General features: G+C 35.8%; 1 protein-coding gene across 1 annotated transcript in view; it reads right to left on the bottom strand.

Moving 5' to 3' along the window:
• Positions 1-2,413: 2,413 nt before the first annotated feature.
• Positions 2,414-15,595, bottom strand: part of GC (GC vitamin D binding protein) — a gene marked incomplete at both ends in the record, with an annotated part of 41,682 nt that continues 28,500 nt past the window's right edge. The window contains 4 exons of the mRNA XM_080697858.1: positions 2,414-2,449; positions 10,702-10,837; positions 12,823-12,920; positions 15,029-15,158. Of these exons, the coding sequence (XP_080553984.1) occupies positions 2,414-2,449; positions 10,702-10,837; positions 12,823-12,920; positions 15,029-15,158 (400 nt within the window). The remainder of the gene's footprint in view (positions 2,450-10,701; positions 10,838-12,822; positions 12,921-15,028; positions 15,159-15,595) is intronic.

Below are 15,595 nucleotides of genomic sequence, written 5' to 3'. Positions count from 1 at the left end.
AAGATAGAATTGATCAGGAGACTAATAACTGTCAAAATGACAGTTTGCATTTATAATAACACTTTAGTTAGGAGTAAAATAACCATGAAATTGTTTGTCTGTAAGCCATGAACTGGGGGCATGTCGAGAGATCAGAGTACCTTGAGACAAATCTGTTCAACTTTCTAAGATGAAAGATGTAGGTTTTCATTGAAAAAGAAATACATGGCAAGCTAAGATTGGCTTAACAGTTCTAGGACCTGCTTCACTCTAAACAATGTGCCACTTTTGTCATTGGAAAACTTATCTGTTATGATGAGAGAAAAATCCCAAGTGAAAATAGAGATTTTCTAGAGTAATTGAAAACATGACGAAGTTCTGTTTGGGGGGAACAGTCCTTAGCATTTATTTTGGGATCGTTATATCTGGGTCTGGGTTCAAAGCAGCTCGCCACTGGGATTATGTTGCAATCTATGGTAAGAATTTGTGAACAATTTTTGAGATTCAATTAAATTAATAAAAATGTTGGGTGAGCAAACAATTGGATGATGTAGAATCAAAGAATTAAAGAAAGGCTAGAAAAATATAGAGTACTATATGAAAAAATTTAAAAAATTCTATAGAAAATATTTAAGATAATTACTATGAACCAGAAAAATCAGTGTTTTAGAATCTTTATTAATGTGTCATTGAGACTTTGAGTTACCATTTGGTTTAGTTAGAATTCAGCCTACTCTAAATGTTGGTAGGTTAAAAAAAAAAAAAACTTCCTTAGTCATCAAGTCAGTATTGCTTCCCTTACTTTTATTTTTATATTTTTCCTATTTCAATTTCTTCTGCAGAACACGAGATAATATTTCTAAGACACTAAACATGCGTTGTAAATTCCTGAAAAATACTGTAGTCCAGTGAAATACAAATTCAAGGATGAAATTATGTAGCTTTGAAAACAACCCTGATTCTTAATTAAAACTTAAAATATCTTGAAGAGTAGGAGATAAAGTAAGATAAAGTTGGGGTTTCAACTCTATGGTAATTATTACTTGTGGACTGTAGTAAAGAAAAACTGAATTCATTTAAATAGAGAAAGGGGAATAATTTAGCAACAAGCAATAGGTCAGATACTCTTCTTAACTTTAGAATATTTATATTGAAAATAACTTTTAAAATGTTTTATTGGTCCATTGTAGTCATATGAAAATAATGCTTATTTTGATTTTTATCCTCCAGAAATTAGAAAGCTTACTTTCTCTTGACATCATATATTTTTGTTCTTTGGCATGTAAGTATTATTGGTAGGAATACATTCTTAGTTTAGATTCATAATAACAGAAGAAACATCACTGGCAATAATTTTGTTAGTGTTCCTGATAACATTTACTTTTTTGTATTTTTTTAGACAATTTTGTATACATTGAAATCTCAATCGTTATCACTGAGGTAGATGTTGAAATTTTAGTTTATGAAGAAGGAAACTGAGCTTTAGGCAATAGAGATAACTTGTGCAAGTTCACAAAGATAATTGGAGTGAGGATTTTGATCCAGATTGAATGACTCCAGGGGAGTGTACTTGACCATCCCCTTTGGACTGATTTTCAGAGAGTTGTCTCTTTTTACTGCTTCAGAGAATTCAAGTAATTGATAGCTGAAAATTGGAACATGGTAAAATGACTGAGTTTCACTACTCAGTGGGTTGGAGGGCTTTTTCTTCCATGCCTTTGGAGCAGTGTTGCCAGGAAGATAAAGATTTGATAGCATTGGAAAGCCTTAGTTCAATGAAAACTTGGCAGTAGCCCAAAACATTGTTTTAAAACATAATTTAAAAAATATAGTGTATTATCTTTAAAGTGAATATAGTCATATCTGGAGAGAATCTATTTTTGTTGAAATTTACAGAGCTTAGGTCACCTTCAGCTTAAGTTATGGGACTAAGACAAAATGAGCTGTTTTGTGGTTTTTATATCTTCATCAGGCATTTTCAAAGAAATGAAAACATAATATTTGCAAGCAGCAAGATACTATTTTAATAGTGCTGTTTTAATTTGAGGAAGAATGCTTCTTTTCTAAGATCTCTGCTGTGTTATATTTAAGACTTGATGAAACCTGTCTTGAAAGTACTTTTCTTACTGAAGTGCATCAGAATCCCTTAAATAATCTTCATGGTGTCATTATTGTGAGTGTGAAGTTTTGATGGATGAACTCCAGGCTGGGAACCAGAAAATCTGGAGCTGATCTGTCAAAAATAATCTGCATATACTTCTGTAATCTTTAACTTTCAAGGTGCTTAATATTCTCAATTGTAAAATGAATTTTAATGGATAATAAAAAGACAAAAAACTTAGTTTCTTTCCTATGATTTTAAAAATATACTGTACAGTGCTAGATACTTTGGTGCTTTTTTTCAAATGTACTTACCTAAGATGAGACAAATGTATCAGGACTGCAGGATGTCTTTCATTTCTGCATCGATCTGATAATGAATTGAGAATGATACATAATTTGTGAGGCACTTTGTGGACAGGGAGAAAATATATAAAAATCTTAGATCATGCTCAGAGGAATAGATTCTTACTAAAAGGCAGTTTTTCATTGTGGCTTTTATTAGCCATGTTTATTTAACTTTATATTGTTCCCTTCCTTAAAGAGTTTACCATCTGCTGGGGAAAACAGATTGAAAAAAAAAGAATTTAACAAGGGCTAAGGCTGAGTGAGGTAATGCATACCTGTAATTCTAGTTATTTGGGAGACTAAGGCAGGAGGGTTGAAAAATATTGAGGAATGAGAAGTGACAGGATTTGGAATTTATTTGATATATGTGGAAAAAGAATGGAGAAATTAAATATCATGAAGTTTTTATTTTAGGACAATGGGTAGATGATGCTGATATTCATTAATTTAGGAAACAAAGGAGGTTTTAGGGAGAAGATTTTGATCATGTTGAATTTGAATTTTTTTGTGGGACAATAAATCATACGATAGCAGAGCCCCATAGACAGATGGATGAAAAGCCTAGTGCTAAGGGAAGAGATCTAGGCTGGGGTAAAGATTTGGAGATTAAATGCATCTAGGTAGATGAGAATAAAAGGCAGCCAGTGTTATATGGTTGAAGACTAAGGAGAAAACTCTGGAAATCAGAAATTTAAGGAATAGGTAGAGAAAGAAGAAAATATGAAATAGAACAAGAAAGGAAAATCAAGGGGAAAAAAGGAAGAAAATGATAATACATATGCCAAATAAATTGTTTTAGGAAGGAATATTATTAGATAGCAAGTGTTTTTCAGAGAAGTCTCACAAAGACTGAAATGTGTTTGTTGGATTTATCAAGGAGATTACTGGTGTGACTGTATTGATAGTGGTATGATAACCATCAGAGGCCAGATTGTATAGGGTTGAGTAATTAATAGGCATGAGGAATTAGAGGATATTCTATTTCTCCAATAATCTAGTAAGTGGAAGAGAAAAAATGTGGAGGTATCTAAAATAGCTTATTCTTTTAGATAAGGAGAGGGTTAACTTTAATGCAAATTGGACAAAGCCAATTTCCAAAAACAAAATTTTAGAGCAAAGGAAGAGATGATAATCAGTGGAGGACAATTCCAAGGACGTGAGATGGATAGAATTCAGAGGAATACTATCAATATGGTGTATATTTCACTACTCACTATTTTAAAAATAATTTTGGATTTTCAATCAATAGTAGTCTTTGGTATTATTATTTTGCTTCTGTTCATTCCCATTTTTCTGAGGCCTCTCTACACCGACTTCCAAAGTGAGTGAACTTTAGAATCCCACCAACAATGTGTCAGACTTCCTACTTTCCCACATTTTGCCAGCATTTATTATTATTTGTGTTTTTAGTCATTGCCATTCTAATTGGCATTAGGTGAGATCTCAGTGTAGTTTTTGTATTATTATTATTGTTAGTGTATTATAATCATTTATCTTGATGAAGTTTAGAGTGATAGAGGCACACATGCACAGAGCACTCATTGAGCCTCCCCCAGTTCCCACTCCACTCCCACTCCCTCCCTACCTTCCAGTGCTCAGCACAGTGTTTGGCTTTGGTAAGTTTGTGTATGTACATCATGACCATTGAGTTGTTTCTCTCTTCAAGTCTTCTTCCCCTCTCCTGTCTCCTTCAATTGGTTCCCCTCCTTCACTCCAATAAGGTTTCTCCTTGGAGTCCCTCCTGTGTCCCAATTTCTCTCTAGATTCCACATATGAGGGAGGACATCTGACCCTTCATTTTTTTGTGACTGACTAATCTCACTTAGCAGAATTTTCTTCAGTTCCATCAATTTTCCTGCAAGTGATGTAATTTTGTTCTTTGTGGCTGAATAGAATTTTATTGTATACATATCCCTTAATTTTGTAATCCATTTATCTGTTGATGGACATCTTGGATGGTTTCATAGTTTGGCAATTATGAATTGTGCGGCTATAAACGTAGATATGGATATATTACTATGGTAGCCTGGTTTCCATTCTTTTGGATAGATACCCCAAAGTGGTGCAGCTGGTAACATGGTAGGTTTATTCACATTATTCTGAGGATCTTTCACACTGTTTTCCAAAGTGGCTGCATTAATTTGTAATCCCACTAATAGTGTATTAGAATTCCCACTTCTTCACATCCTCACAAGCATATATTATTGTATTTTTAATTATTGCCATTCTAATTGGAGTTAAGTAAAATCTCAGAATAGTTTTGATTTGCATCTCTCTGATTGCTAATGATGGTGAACATTTCTCATGTATTTATTGGCCATTTGTATTTCTTCTTTTGTGAAGTGTCTATTTAGTTCGCGTGCCCATTTTTGATTGGATCATTTAGGATTTTTGGTAGTAAGTTTTTAAAATTCTTTATATATTCTAGATATTAATCCTCTATCAGAGGAATAGCTGTCAAAGACTGTCTCCCATTCTGTTGGCTCTTTCTTGAGGTTCTTGATAGTTTTCTTTGCTACACAGAAGTTATTCCTCAGTGTACTTTTGACTTGCATCTCTCTGATTCATTGCTAATGATGTTGGATGTTTTTATGTATTTATTGACCATTTGTAGTCTTTTCTAAAGTCTCTATTTAGTTCATTTGACCAATTTTTGATTGAGTTGTTTATTTGGCAGAAAATTTCTTTGTATATTCTAGATAATATGACCCAGATATACTACTCCTGGATATCTACCCAAAGGAATCAAAATCAGAACACCAAAATAATACACACATATATATGTTTATAACAGCAAATATAGTATTAGCCAAATTATGAATCCAGCTTAGGTGTTCATCAGAAGATGAATGGATTACAAAACTATAGGATATACACAAAATGGAATTCTACTTAGCCATAAAGAACAAAGTTATGTAATTTGCAGGGAAATGGATGGAATTGGAGAATTCTATGCTAAGTGAGATTATTCAGTTACAAAAAGTGAAAGGTTGGATTTTTTCATCATATGTGGAAGCTAGGGAGAACTTGGAATACAGAAGGGACTCTAGACAAAAGAGGAGAAATCCTTCTGGAGTGATAGAGGTTCCTAAGGGAGAGAGTGGGTTGGGAGGATGGAGAATCAATGAAGAAAACACTTCAATGGACATGGTGTACATATACAAATTTTTCAATGCAAATCTCAATGCCATGCACAGAGAGACTGAAGGAGTAAGTGGGAGCCAATAAGAGGCTCATTGAGTGCTGTGTGCATGTATGACTCTATGACTCTGAACTTTATCATGATATATGACTACAGTTCATCAATTAAAAAACAAAAAGAAATATTAAAATAAAAATATTGCAGGGCGTGGTGGCGCACGCCTGTAATCCCCGCGCTTGGGAGGCGGAGACAGGAGGATCGCGCAGGTTCGAAGTCAGCCGCGCTGGCTTAAGAGACCCTGTTTCCAAATAAAAATATAAAAAAAAATAGGTCTGGGAGTGTAGCCCAGAGGTAGAAGGGCTTCCAGGAACCCCAGTACCACCAAAAAAAAATATTTTGTGAGACTAACAGGCTGATATAAAAATAAGCTGCCAGACATGGTGGTTCATGCTTGTAATTCTGTTACAGGCTGAGACAGGATGATTGTGGGTTTGAGGCCAGTGTATGGTAAATTAGTGAGACCCTGTTTCAAAATAACATAGGGCTGGGAGAGTAGCTCAGAGGTAGAAATACCCCTTGGTTCAACCCCCAGCACTGAAGAAATTAAAGCAGCTAATGATTTTCCTAAGGTAATAAAACCTCTGTAAGTGTTACTCTACCCATCTATAAGATAATATAACCTAAGATAATATAACTTCTATAAATCTTACTCTGTCCATTTATAAGATAATATAGCCTCTGTGAACCTTAGTCACCCATTTGTAAAATGTTTCTAAGATAATAAAACCTCTGTAAATCTTACCCAACCCATCTGTAAGATTTTCTTAAGATAATACAACCTCTGTAAATCTTATTTAACTTGTCTATATGAATTTATATATGATGATTTTAAGTGATACTTAACATACAGAGCTTTAGATTATTCTACAAATATACACATTTAAGGTGAATCATATTCTGCCCAACATATTACAGTGTGTTTATCTACTGAGAGATTTAACAAACTAACATCATATGCCAAGTTTTCCTGAAGTATGAGGTGGGAGGAGAAGAGGGAGAGAGAACATATCCTCTTTGTCAGTCCAGCTTCCACTTGTCTATTTGCATTTCTCCCTGTTTTCAAGATTTTAATGACCAACTCAGCAGCTTTCTAAATACCATGGGCAGTCATATTTGTTCTCTGTTGAGACATCTCAGAGAAATCTCAGTAATGAGTTCTCAGAAAGTGCATAGGGATGCCCTGACTAAATGATGATGTAGGGAGGAAAAAAATATTTCCAGTCTGATTTGTAAACTGTGTGTTTTTCTGTGGGCCAATAGGTCTATACAGTATAAACCAGCTCCAAGATTGCCATAGAAAAGCCCAAAGATTTCACTGGTTGCTTGATTTCCTGGTCATATTAGTATTAGGGTGGCAGTAGATTTTTACACAGTGGAATGCTACTTTAGAGTGACTCAGAAGCCCCTTTTCTACTCTTCCAGCATTTGAACCAAGTCCATGCAGAATGGCATATAAAGATTGGTCCCTAGGAGCAATGGCTTGGAGTGAAAGGAGCAGATGGACATTCCATTAAAGGAAGAAAATTTTTATGCAAATATGGGACAGTGGGATCTAACAAGTTATAGTCCAAATACAAGGCAAGTAGGACAAACAGCCTCACTAAGGGCTGCGAATCAAGGCCAGTGTTGTTCTGACAGGTGTTGATCTGCATGGGCCCATTGGCATCATCTCCCTAGCTGTGAGATCAACTTAGAAGGACAATCAGAAACGTCAACAGAAACACCAGGGTGTCTAATCTCTGAGTGCTCTAATTATCAAATGTGTACAAGTGTCTCAACTCCATCCATCTCCCTCTTCTGCAGCCATTACTGAAGGACTGGCTACTTAATAGCAGCACCACTCTGAGTTTCCTGGTGACAAAGCAAAGCAATAGGAAGTTACAGGACTGCTGTCTCAATATTGTAATTAAAACTAAAAAGGTTTTAGAATGAGCTATATTATAATGAAAAATGTACCAAATGTAACTCAAAGATATGAAAAACAAGAGGACAAGCGTGCTCCACCACGCCCGGCAAAACACATAAGATTTTAACAGAAACACTAAAAAGGTTGGATTCTTGGATTGTCAAGTTATTTTGGTCATATGGGAAATGAAATGTTTATCATAAATTTGTTGATTAAACAGTTTCTTCTTATCACACCAATTTGCTTTTGACAATGTAAATTCAAATTGAATTTAGGTTGCCTTATCTTTGCAAAATAAAAAAATCACTTTATCTCGTTTGTTTTCTACCAGCAGAATTTGTTATGGGGATCTTAGCCATTCAAAAGGGAACAAAAAAGCCCAAATATTTTTTCTATATTCTTTAAGAAATCTCACTACTGACATCCTCCCCATTCCCTGTTATTTTTCTCTAAAAACACACAAAAAATATGGGTTAAAAGTAGATCATAACTGAGATAGGAGGATTACAATTTGCAGCCAGCTTCAGCTACTTAGGCCCTTTGCAACTCAGTAAGACCCTTTTACAAAATAAAGAATAAAGAATAGGGCTGGGGGTATAGCTCAGCAGTAGAATGCCCATGGGTTTCATCCCCAGTGCTGAACAAAAAAGTAGATCATAAATGCTTCTTCCTAACACAAGACAAAATATAAAATAGTAAAGCCCAGGTTTTTTGTTGTTGTTGTTTTGTTTTGTTTTTTAGGTGGTACTGGGGGTGGAACCCAGATGCTTTCTACCTCCAGGCTATACTCCCAGACCTATTTTATATTTTATTTGGAAAGAGGTTCTCACTAAGTTGCTGAGAGCCTCACTAAGTAGCTGAGGTTGATTTTGAACCTGTGTGATCCTCCTGTCTCAGCCTCCCAAGCACAGGGGTTACAAGCATGTACCACCACGCCTGGCTTAAAGCCCAGTTTTTTAAACAATATGAAACAACCAAACACTTTAGTGGTCAGTAGAGTGGGTAAGGGATACAACTTAATATTATGAGCTTCAGAAAGGTGAACAAAAGAGGGAAGATATTTGGCCTGGCATAGAGGTATTCTTAACTGTGCCCTTATATTTCAGAACTGGAATAAGATAAAATTTTTGGAATGATCAATGATATCTCTAGTTAGAGGAAAAGTGCAGTGTGGCATTGCCCTTATCTTTGAACTTTTTAATTTCTTTTTTCTTTTTTTATTAGTCCATCGCAGTCATACACCTTAATGGGATACAAAATAATAGAGGCATACATGCACATACCACTCATTTAGCCCTTCCCTGATTCCCATCCCGAACCTTCCACCCTCCCTCCGTCTCATGTTTGGCTTAATGATTGACTTTGATATGTTTGTGAATGTATGTCATGGACATCAGGGAATTTCCCTCTTCCTCCCTCCCATCCCCCTCAGTTAGGTCACCTTCTTTGCTCATCTATGGTTTCTCTGTCCTTGTCTTGAATTCCTTCTATGACCCTTGATTTTTCTAAATAATTTAAATGACTGTTGGAGAATAATAGGTAAAATGGAAGATATGAATAAATGGATTATTTCTAAAACGTGCCAACAAAACACCTCACCACCCCCATGGATTAGGGCAAATGCAGACTCGGGGAGGAAGATGCTAGTGTAAGAGACCTGAAATCTGTCTGGGTGTAGCTCAGTAACAAGGGGCCTCACAGCCTGAACTTGGCTTTCCTCTCTGATGCCTTCGGTCTATAGAGAGATGGATCAAATACAAAATACCAACCTAACATCGGAGTTCCTAGGGGGGAAAAAATAGGCCTCAGATGCACTTAACTGGGAAAGAATAATTCGCTTATTATTCAAGAAAAGGATCTTTTGTACAAGGTAAACACAAATACTATGCTAAATATACAAACATATTTAAGAGAAAGAGGAGGAAGGAATAGGATGAGGAACAGGAGAGAGAAAGGAGAGAAGGGAGTCAGTGAGGAGAAGAGATATTTAAGGAAAAATGAACTAAAGAACTAAAAACATTTAGAGGAGAGGGAGGGAAATTGGAAGATACATAGGAGTTCTAAATTTTTAATCTTTTTTTTTTTTTTTTTGGTGGTACTGGGGTTCCTGGAAGCCCTTCTACCTCTGGGCTACACTCCCAGACCTATTTTTTATACTTTTTTATTTGGAAACAGGGTCTCCTAAGCCAGCGCGCGCGGCTGGCTTCGAACCTGCGCGATCCTCCTGTCTCTGCCTCCCAAGCGCGGGGATTACAAGTGTGCGCCACCACGCCCGGCTAAATTTTTAATCTTTAATAATTGGGAGCCAACTGGCAGTGTCTAAAAGAAAAAATGCATAATTAAAAATGAGTAATGTTTTAATGTTCTCAAACTATTTTTTCACTTTGGAAAATAATTTATGGCAATGGAACATATTTGTGACCTTTAGAAATTCTTAAGAAGCATTTCTTTTTCTTGTGTCATAAAAACAAAATTAGCCTGGCACAGTGGCGTAAGCCTATCTATCATTCAAGATACTCCAGAGTCTGAAGTGGGAGGACAGCATGTTTAAGGCCAGCCTGGGCTACTTAGCAAGATCCTGCCTTAAAATAAAATTAAAAAAGGAATAGGGGTGGAGTTCAGTTGTAGAGAGCTTGCCCAGCATACATGAGGCCCTGGGTTCTATCTCCATAGTTAAAATAGGAAGTATATGATCCCATTTTTCTAGAAATATTTTTAGCAATCTACCTGCATATATATATATATATATATATATATATATATATATTTACACAAGCACATATACATATGCATGAGATAAAATTTTCCTGAAAATTTTATTATATGTGAGATATACTTGAATATTGGCACTGTATTCTTATTTCATTAAAAAAAATAACCAGGTTACAACCTACAATCTGAAAAACACTACAATGTACTTTGTTGCTTATATCCACACTGTTTTGTTCTTTATAACCCATAAAGTCTCAAAAGTTCTGTAACTACCTCAATTTGCTTTCAAGTGAGCATACTATTGAAGCAGTCATTTTTCTTACTTTCACTAAGACAACACCAGAAGAAGCCCATCACACAATGACACTTTGATAACAATAAAGAACCCAGTAAACCCAAGCTCCGGAGTTCTTTGGATACTCTGCAGTGATAAGATGAGGTGATGGTTTCCTACCTGTGAGTCGCAGTAGAGGGGAGGTGAGTTTATGGAGGAGCAGCATTTGGAGGCGAAGTCTGCCCGCTTGTTGACCAGCCCTTCCAGCTCCGTGGGGGTGGCATCAGGTAGTTTTGTTCTTAGCCGTTCTGCCAGTCTGAAAAACCATTTTGGTTCCATAAGTTCTTTCAAGATGTATTTTATAACCATTTCTAAAGCAAAATGACAACTGTTTCAGATCTTATAAAATAAAAAATCAGCCGGGCGTGGTGGCTCACGCTTGTAATCCCCAGCTTGGGAGACTGAGACAGGAGGATCACACAGGTTCGAAGCCAGCCTCAGCTACTTAGTGAGGCTCTCAGCAACTTAGTTAGACCCTGTTTCCAAATAAATAGAAAATAGGTCTGGGAGTATAGCCCGGAGGTTAAAGCCTCTGGGTTCCACCCCGGTACCGCAAAAATAAATAAATAAATAAATAAATAAATAAATAAATAAATATCAAAATAGAAACACTTGCCTGTCTCAAGAAAATTCTGCATCTGTTAAATGATTAGGGGAGAGTACTTGCAAGTTCTTTATTCTTTCCACTTGACCAACCTGTGATCTTGGTGCCTTTCTACCCTGGTAATGGACAACTCAGCCTGGATTTATGACTTTCTCCAAGAAATTTTTGCCAGCCCAGTAGTAGGAAAATGGGAGGTAAGAGAGATACAAATTTACCTAGAGTTGGGCTTGGCCAAGTGAATGCAGGGAAGGGATAAGAGAGTAAGGAGGTGGGTGTTAATTTATTTACAAAACCATTTGTGAAATGAATAGTTTCTAGCTAGAAGGGTAGGCATGGGAGACCAGAGGGAACATAGAAGATGGGGGACAAAAGGCAGGAGGAGGGGATTTTAAGCGCCTAAACCAAGTAGTCTCAATCTTGTGAAATTACATAACACCAAATGTCATTTCTACTATAGGATCATCCAAACTGTATAAATGACCACTCAAATGCCTCCATGTAATCTTGGAATTCAAAACTGTTTATGAAGAACTTTAATTATGTGTTTAACATTATACTGCCTCTGTAATGTTATTTGGTATTATACAATTAAAAACATTTCTTATGATTGAAGAAAAACATTTCGAACTTAAGGCAGTTTTCACTGACTTTTTGAGCTTTCCTAAATTTGGCTTTGTAGAGGTCACTGATAGAGATGATCTTCGGGATTCTTCAAGAAGATCTTTTTGTGAAGAATTATTTGTGCTTCTTTCAAACCCAGGTTGTTCAAAATGAATTAAAAGTGAGCTGAGAAACTCACTAAAGAAAGTTGGGAATGATGTCTTCTCAGTGGATACTTTTTCCAAGAACCCAATCTCTTTTCTTCATCAGTATGGTCTCTTATTTTAGTGTTGCTGTCTATTTATAAGGAAATGACTACTGTACGACATTACTGATAGTTAGCATTTGTGTTCCCAGTTTATAGGGAACAGGAGATGGTGATGCCTGCTATGATGCAAGACTAGAAGTCTGGGTCATCTTGCCAGGCAATTGATGGTAAAGTTAGTTAATATTTTTAGTAGTTTTATAGTTCCTCAGTATGTACTATAACATCTACATATAATTTGGGAGCAAGAATGTTGATAAACTATGTGCTAACATTGCCATTTTGAATCAAGTCCTTGTAGATTTTATAATTTATATTTTTGTGATTGTGTTTTAATTTGCCACTGACCCGATAAAAATGGCATTTTTCTTCACAAAACAACTGTTTCTTATACAGGTATTAAGTTCTGAATACTTCTTAAAAATTTTAGCTGCATCTCTTCTTTTTTGTGTGTGGTTCTGGGGATTAAACCCAGAGGTATTCTACCTCTGAGCTATACCTCCAGCCCTATTTTATTTTTTATTTTAAAACAGGGTCTTGCTAAACTGGTGCAAGCCTCACTGAGTTCCTGAGACTGGCTTCAAACCTGTGATCATCCTGTCTCAGCCTCCCAAGTACTGAGATTACGGGCCTGAGCCACTGTACACAGCTCTACTTCTTCTTTTCGCTAACCACTTAGCACGTCCTAATTTTCTTATTATATTTTCCAATCATAATAGAAGAAAAGTATTATTGATACATCTGGAGAATACAGCCAGAACAAGTTTCTTACTTTTTCTTGTACTCAGTAAATGTGTTTTCTGAATAATCTGCACACAATTCTTGTCCCTTGCTAATGAAAGAAGATAGTTCCTTCTTCAGTAGAGGGCCCTGTTAAAAATAATTAAAGAAAAAAAATTGTCATGAAATACTGTTCCATGGGCCTGTTAAATTGAAATTCAATATTTTATCTGTGCTAGAAATCAGCAAACATTTTCTGAAGATAGCCAGGTGGCAAATATTTTAGGCTTTGCCAGTCTCTGTTACAACTATTCACTTTATACAAAAGCACACATATACAATGTATAAACAATGATAATAGCTGTATTGTAATGAAACTTTTTGTGTGAACACTTAAATCTGAATTTCATTTAATTTTTATATATCATGAAATATTAGTTTTCTACTTAAATTTTTCCTAGCAACATCATGGATAGGCAGAATAAATATCATCAAAATGACCATTCTGCCAAAAGAGATTCAATACAATTCCTATCAAAATACCAATGACATTTTTCATAGCCCTAGAAAATAAGTCATGAATTTTATATGGAGAAATAAAGACCCAGAATAGCCCAAACAATCCTCAGTAATAAGAACCAGGCAGGAGGCACCACAGTCTCTGACTTGAAATTATACTACAGAGAAATAGTTAAAACAGCATGGTATTGGCACAACAACAGGCATGCAGACCAATGGAACTGAATAGAAGATACAGAAACAAATCCAGACATCTATAGTCAATTGATCTTTGACAAAGGAGCCAAACTCATACGCTGGAGAAAAGACAGCCTTTTCAACAGATGGTGCCGGGTGCGCTGGCTATTCATTTGTAGAAAGATAAAACTAAATCCTTACCTCTCACCATGCACAAAAATCAACTTGAAATGGATCAAAGACTTAGAAATTAGACAAGAGACTGTGAAGTTATTAGAGGAGGGCATAGGATCAACACTCCAACATATAGGCACAGGTAGTAACATCCTCAACAAGACCTCCAAAGTGCAAGAAATTAAAACAAGAATTAACAAATGGGATGGCATCAAACTAAAAAGTTTCTGCACATCAAAGGAAACCATCAAGCTAAAAAGAAAGCCTACAAAATGGGAGAAGATCTTTACCAGCCACCACTCTGAGAGAAGGCTAATATGCAGAATATACAAAGAGCTCAAAAGAGACTACACTAGCAAAACTGATAACCCAATTAAGAAATGGGCAATTGAATTGAATAGACATTTCACAGAAGAAGAGATACAAATGGCCAATAGATACATAAAAGAAATGTTCAACATTATTATCCATCAGTGAGATGCATATCAAAACTACATTGAGATTCCATCTAACCCCCATCAGAGTAGCAAGCATAAAGAAATCAAATAACAACAAATGCTGGTGAGGATGTGGGGAAAGAGGAACTCTTTTTACACTGTTGGTGGTTTTTACACTAGTTCAGCTGCTATGGAGATCAGTGTGAAGATTCCTCAGAAAACTAGGAATAGATCCACCATTTGATCTGGCTATACCACTCCTGGGTATCTTTCCAAAGGGGTTGAAATCAGAGAACTACATTAACATATGCATACCCATATTCATAGGAGCAAAATTCCTAATAGCCAAAATATGGAACCAACCTAAGTTTCCATCAACAGGTGAATGGGTTGCAAAATTATGGGAAATACACACAATGGAATTCTATTCAGCAATAAAGAAGAACAAAATCATGTGATTTGCAAGAAGATGGAAAGACCTGAAAAACATTATGTTAAGTGAGATCAGTCAAGCACTGAAATAGAAGGGACATGTTTTTTATAATATGCCTAAACTAGGGAGTACTAGGGATACCAGAGGGACTCCAGATAATGGAAGGAAACCTCAGCAAAGCTAGAAGGGAGAAGGGTAGGGGAGAAGAAAGCTGAGGTTGATTAATAAAGATGCTACATTCAATATGTGCTTAAGTGTGAATGTAACATGGTTATCCTGGATACTCAGTGTTGGGAGGGGGGAAATGGGAAGGGGGGAAGGCACCAAGTACTGTGTGAATGTATGTCATTGTCTACATGATCCACATTGTGATAAGAAAGAAAAAAAATATAAGACTATTTTTCCATTCTAGATTGTAGGCTATACAAAAATATGTAGTGGGTCAGGACTGGCCTATGAGCTACAGTTAGCCACTCTGTGATCTACATGGTTGATAAAGAAAATATAGCAAATTATACCTGAGTTTTAAAACAGGCAGTAGAGTCTGGAGAATCACAGCATTCAGTAAGGCCTTTCAGGGTTGGCTCTAGTATTTTGCTGAGGAATACTTCTGGAATATGAGTTCTTCTACTTAATTCTAATGTATACCTGGCATGAGAAAGAAAAGGAGAGAATACTCTTGATGATGTGTGTAGACATGAGTATGTGTGTGTTCATGTTTTGAAGTAGAAGACAGTATAAAAAAGGCTTCCTGATTTGTGCATCTTATTTATTTTTTATGATGCTTGAATTATACATGTTAATTAAATATGTTATAAATGCTTGCTTTGAATTGCGTAATATGTATATATATATATATCTACTTCCAAATACATATGGAACTATCCTTTGTGTAAGTATAATGCAATTGAGTTTTTAGTAACATCTAATGGGTATTTAAGCAGCTTTTTATAAAAATATGTTAGTGTAAATTCTTATGTTTTTACCACTCTGTACCAATCTCGATATAAAAAGAGACTTAAGTTCAGAAGGATTAGGAACTTCCAGTTCCTTCCTTCATATCCAAAATCTTTCATTTTTTTAGA

This window comes from Muscardinus avellanarius (genome assembly GCF_963383645.1).
Source record: "Muscardinus avellanarius genome assembly, chromosome: 6".
Taxonomy (NCBI): domain Eukaryota; kingdom Metazoa; phylum Chordata; class Mammalia; order Rodentia; family Gliridae; genus Muscardinus; species Muscardinus avellanarius.
The sequence above is the reverse complement of the archived record's forward strand: the minus strand, read 5'-3'. Positions and strand labels throughout refer to the sequence as shown.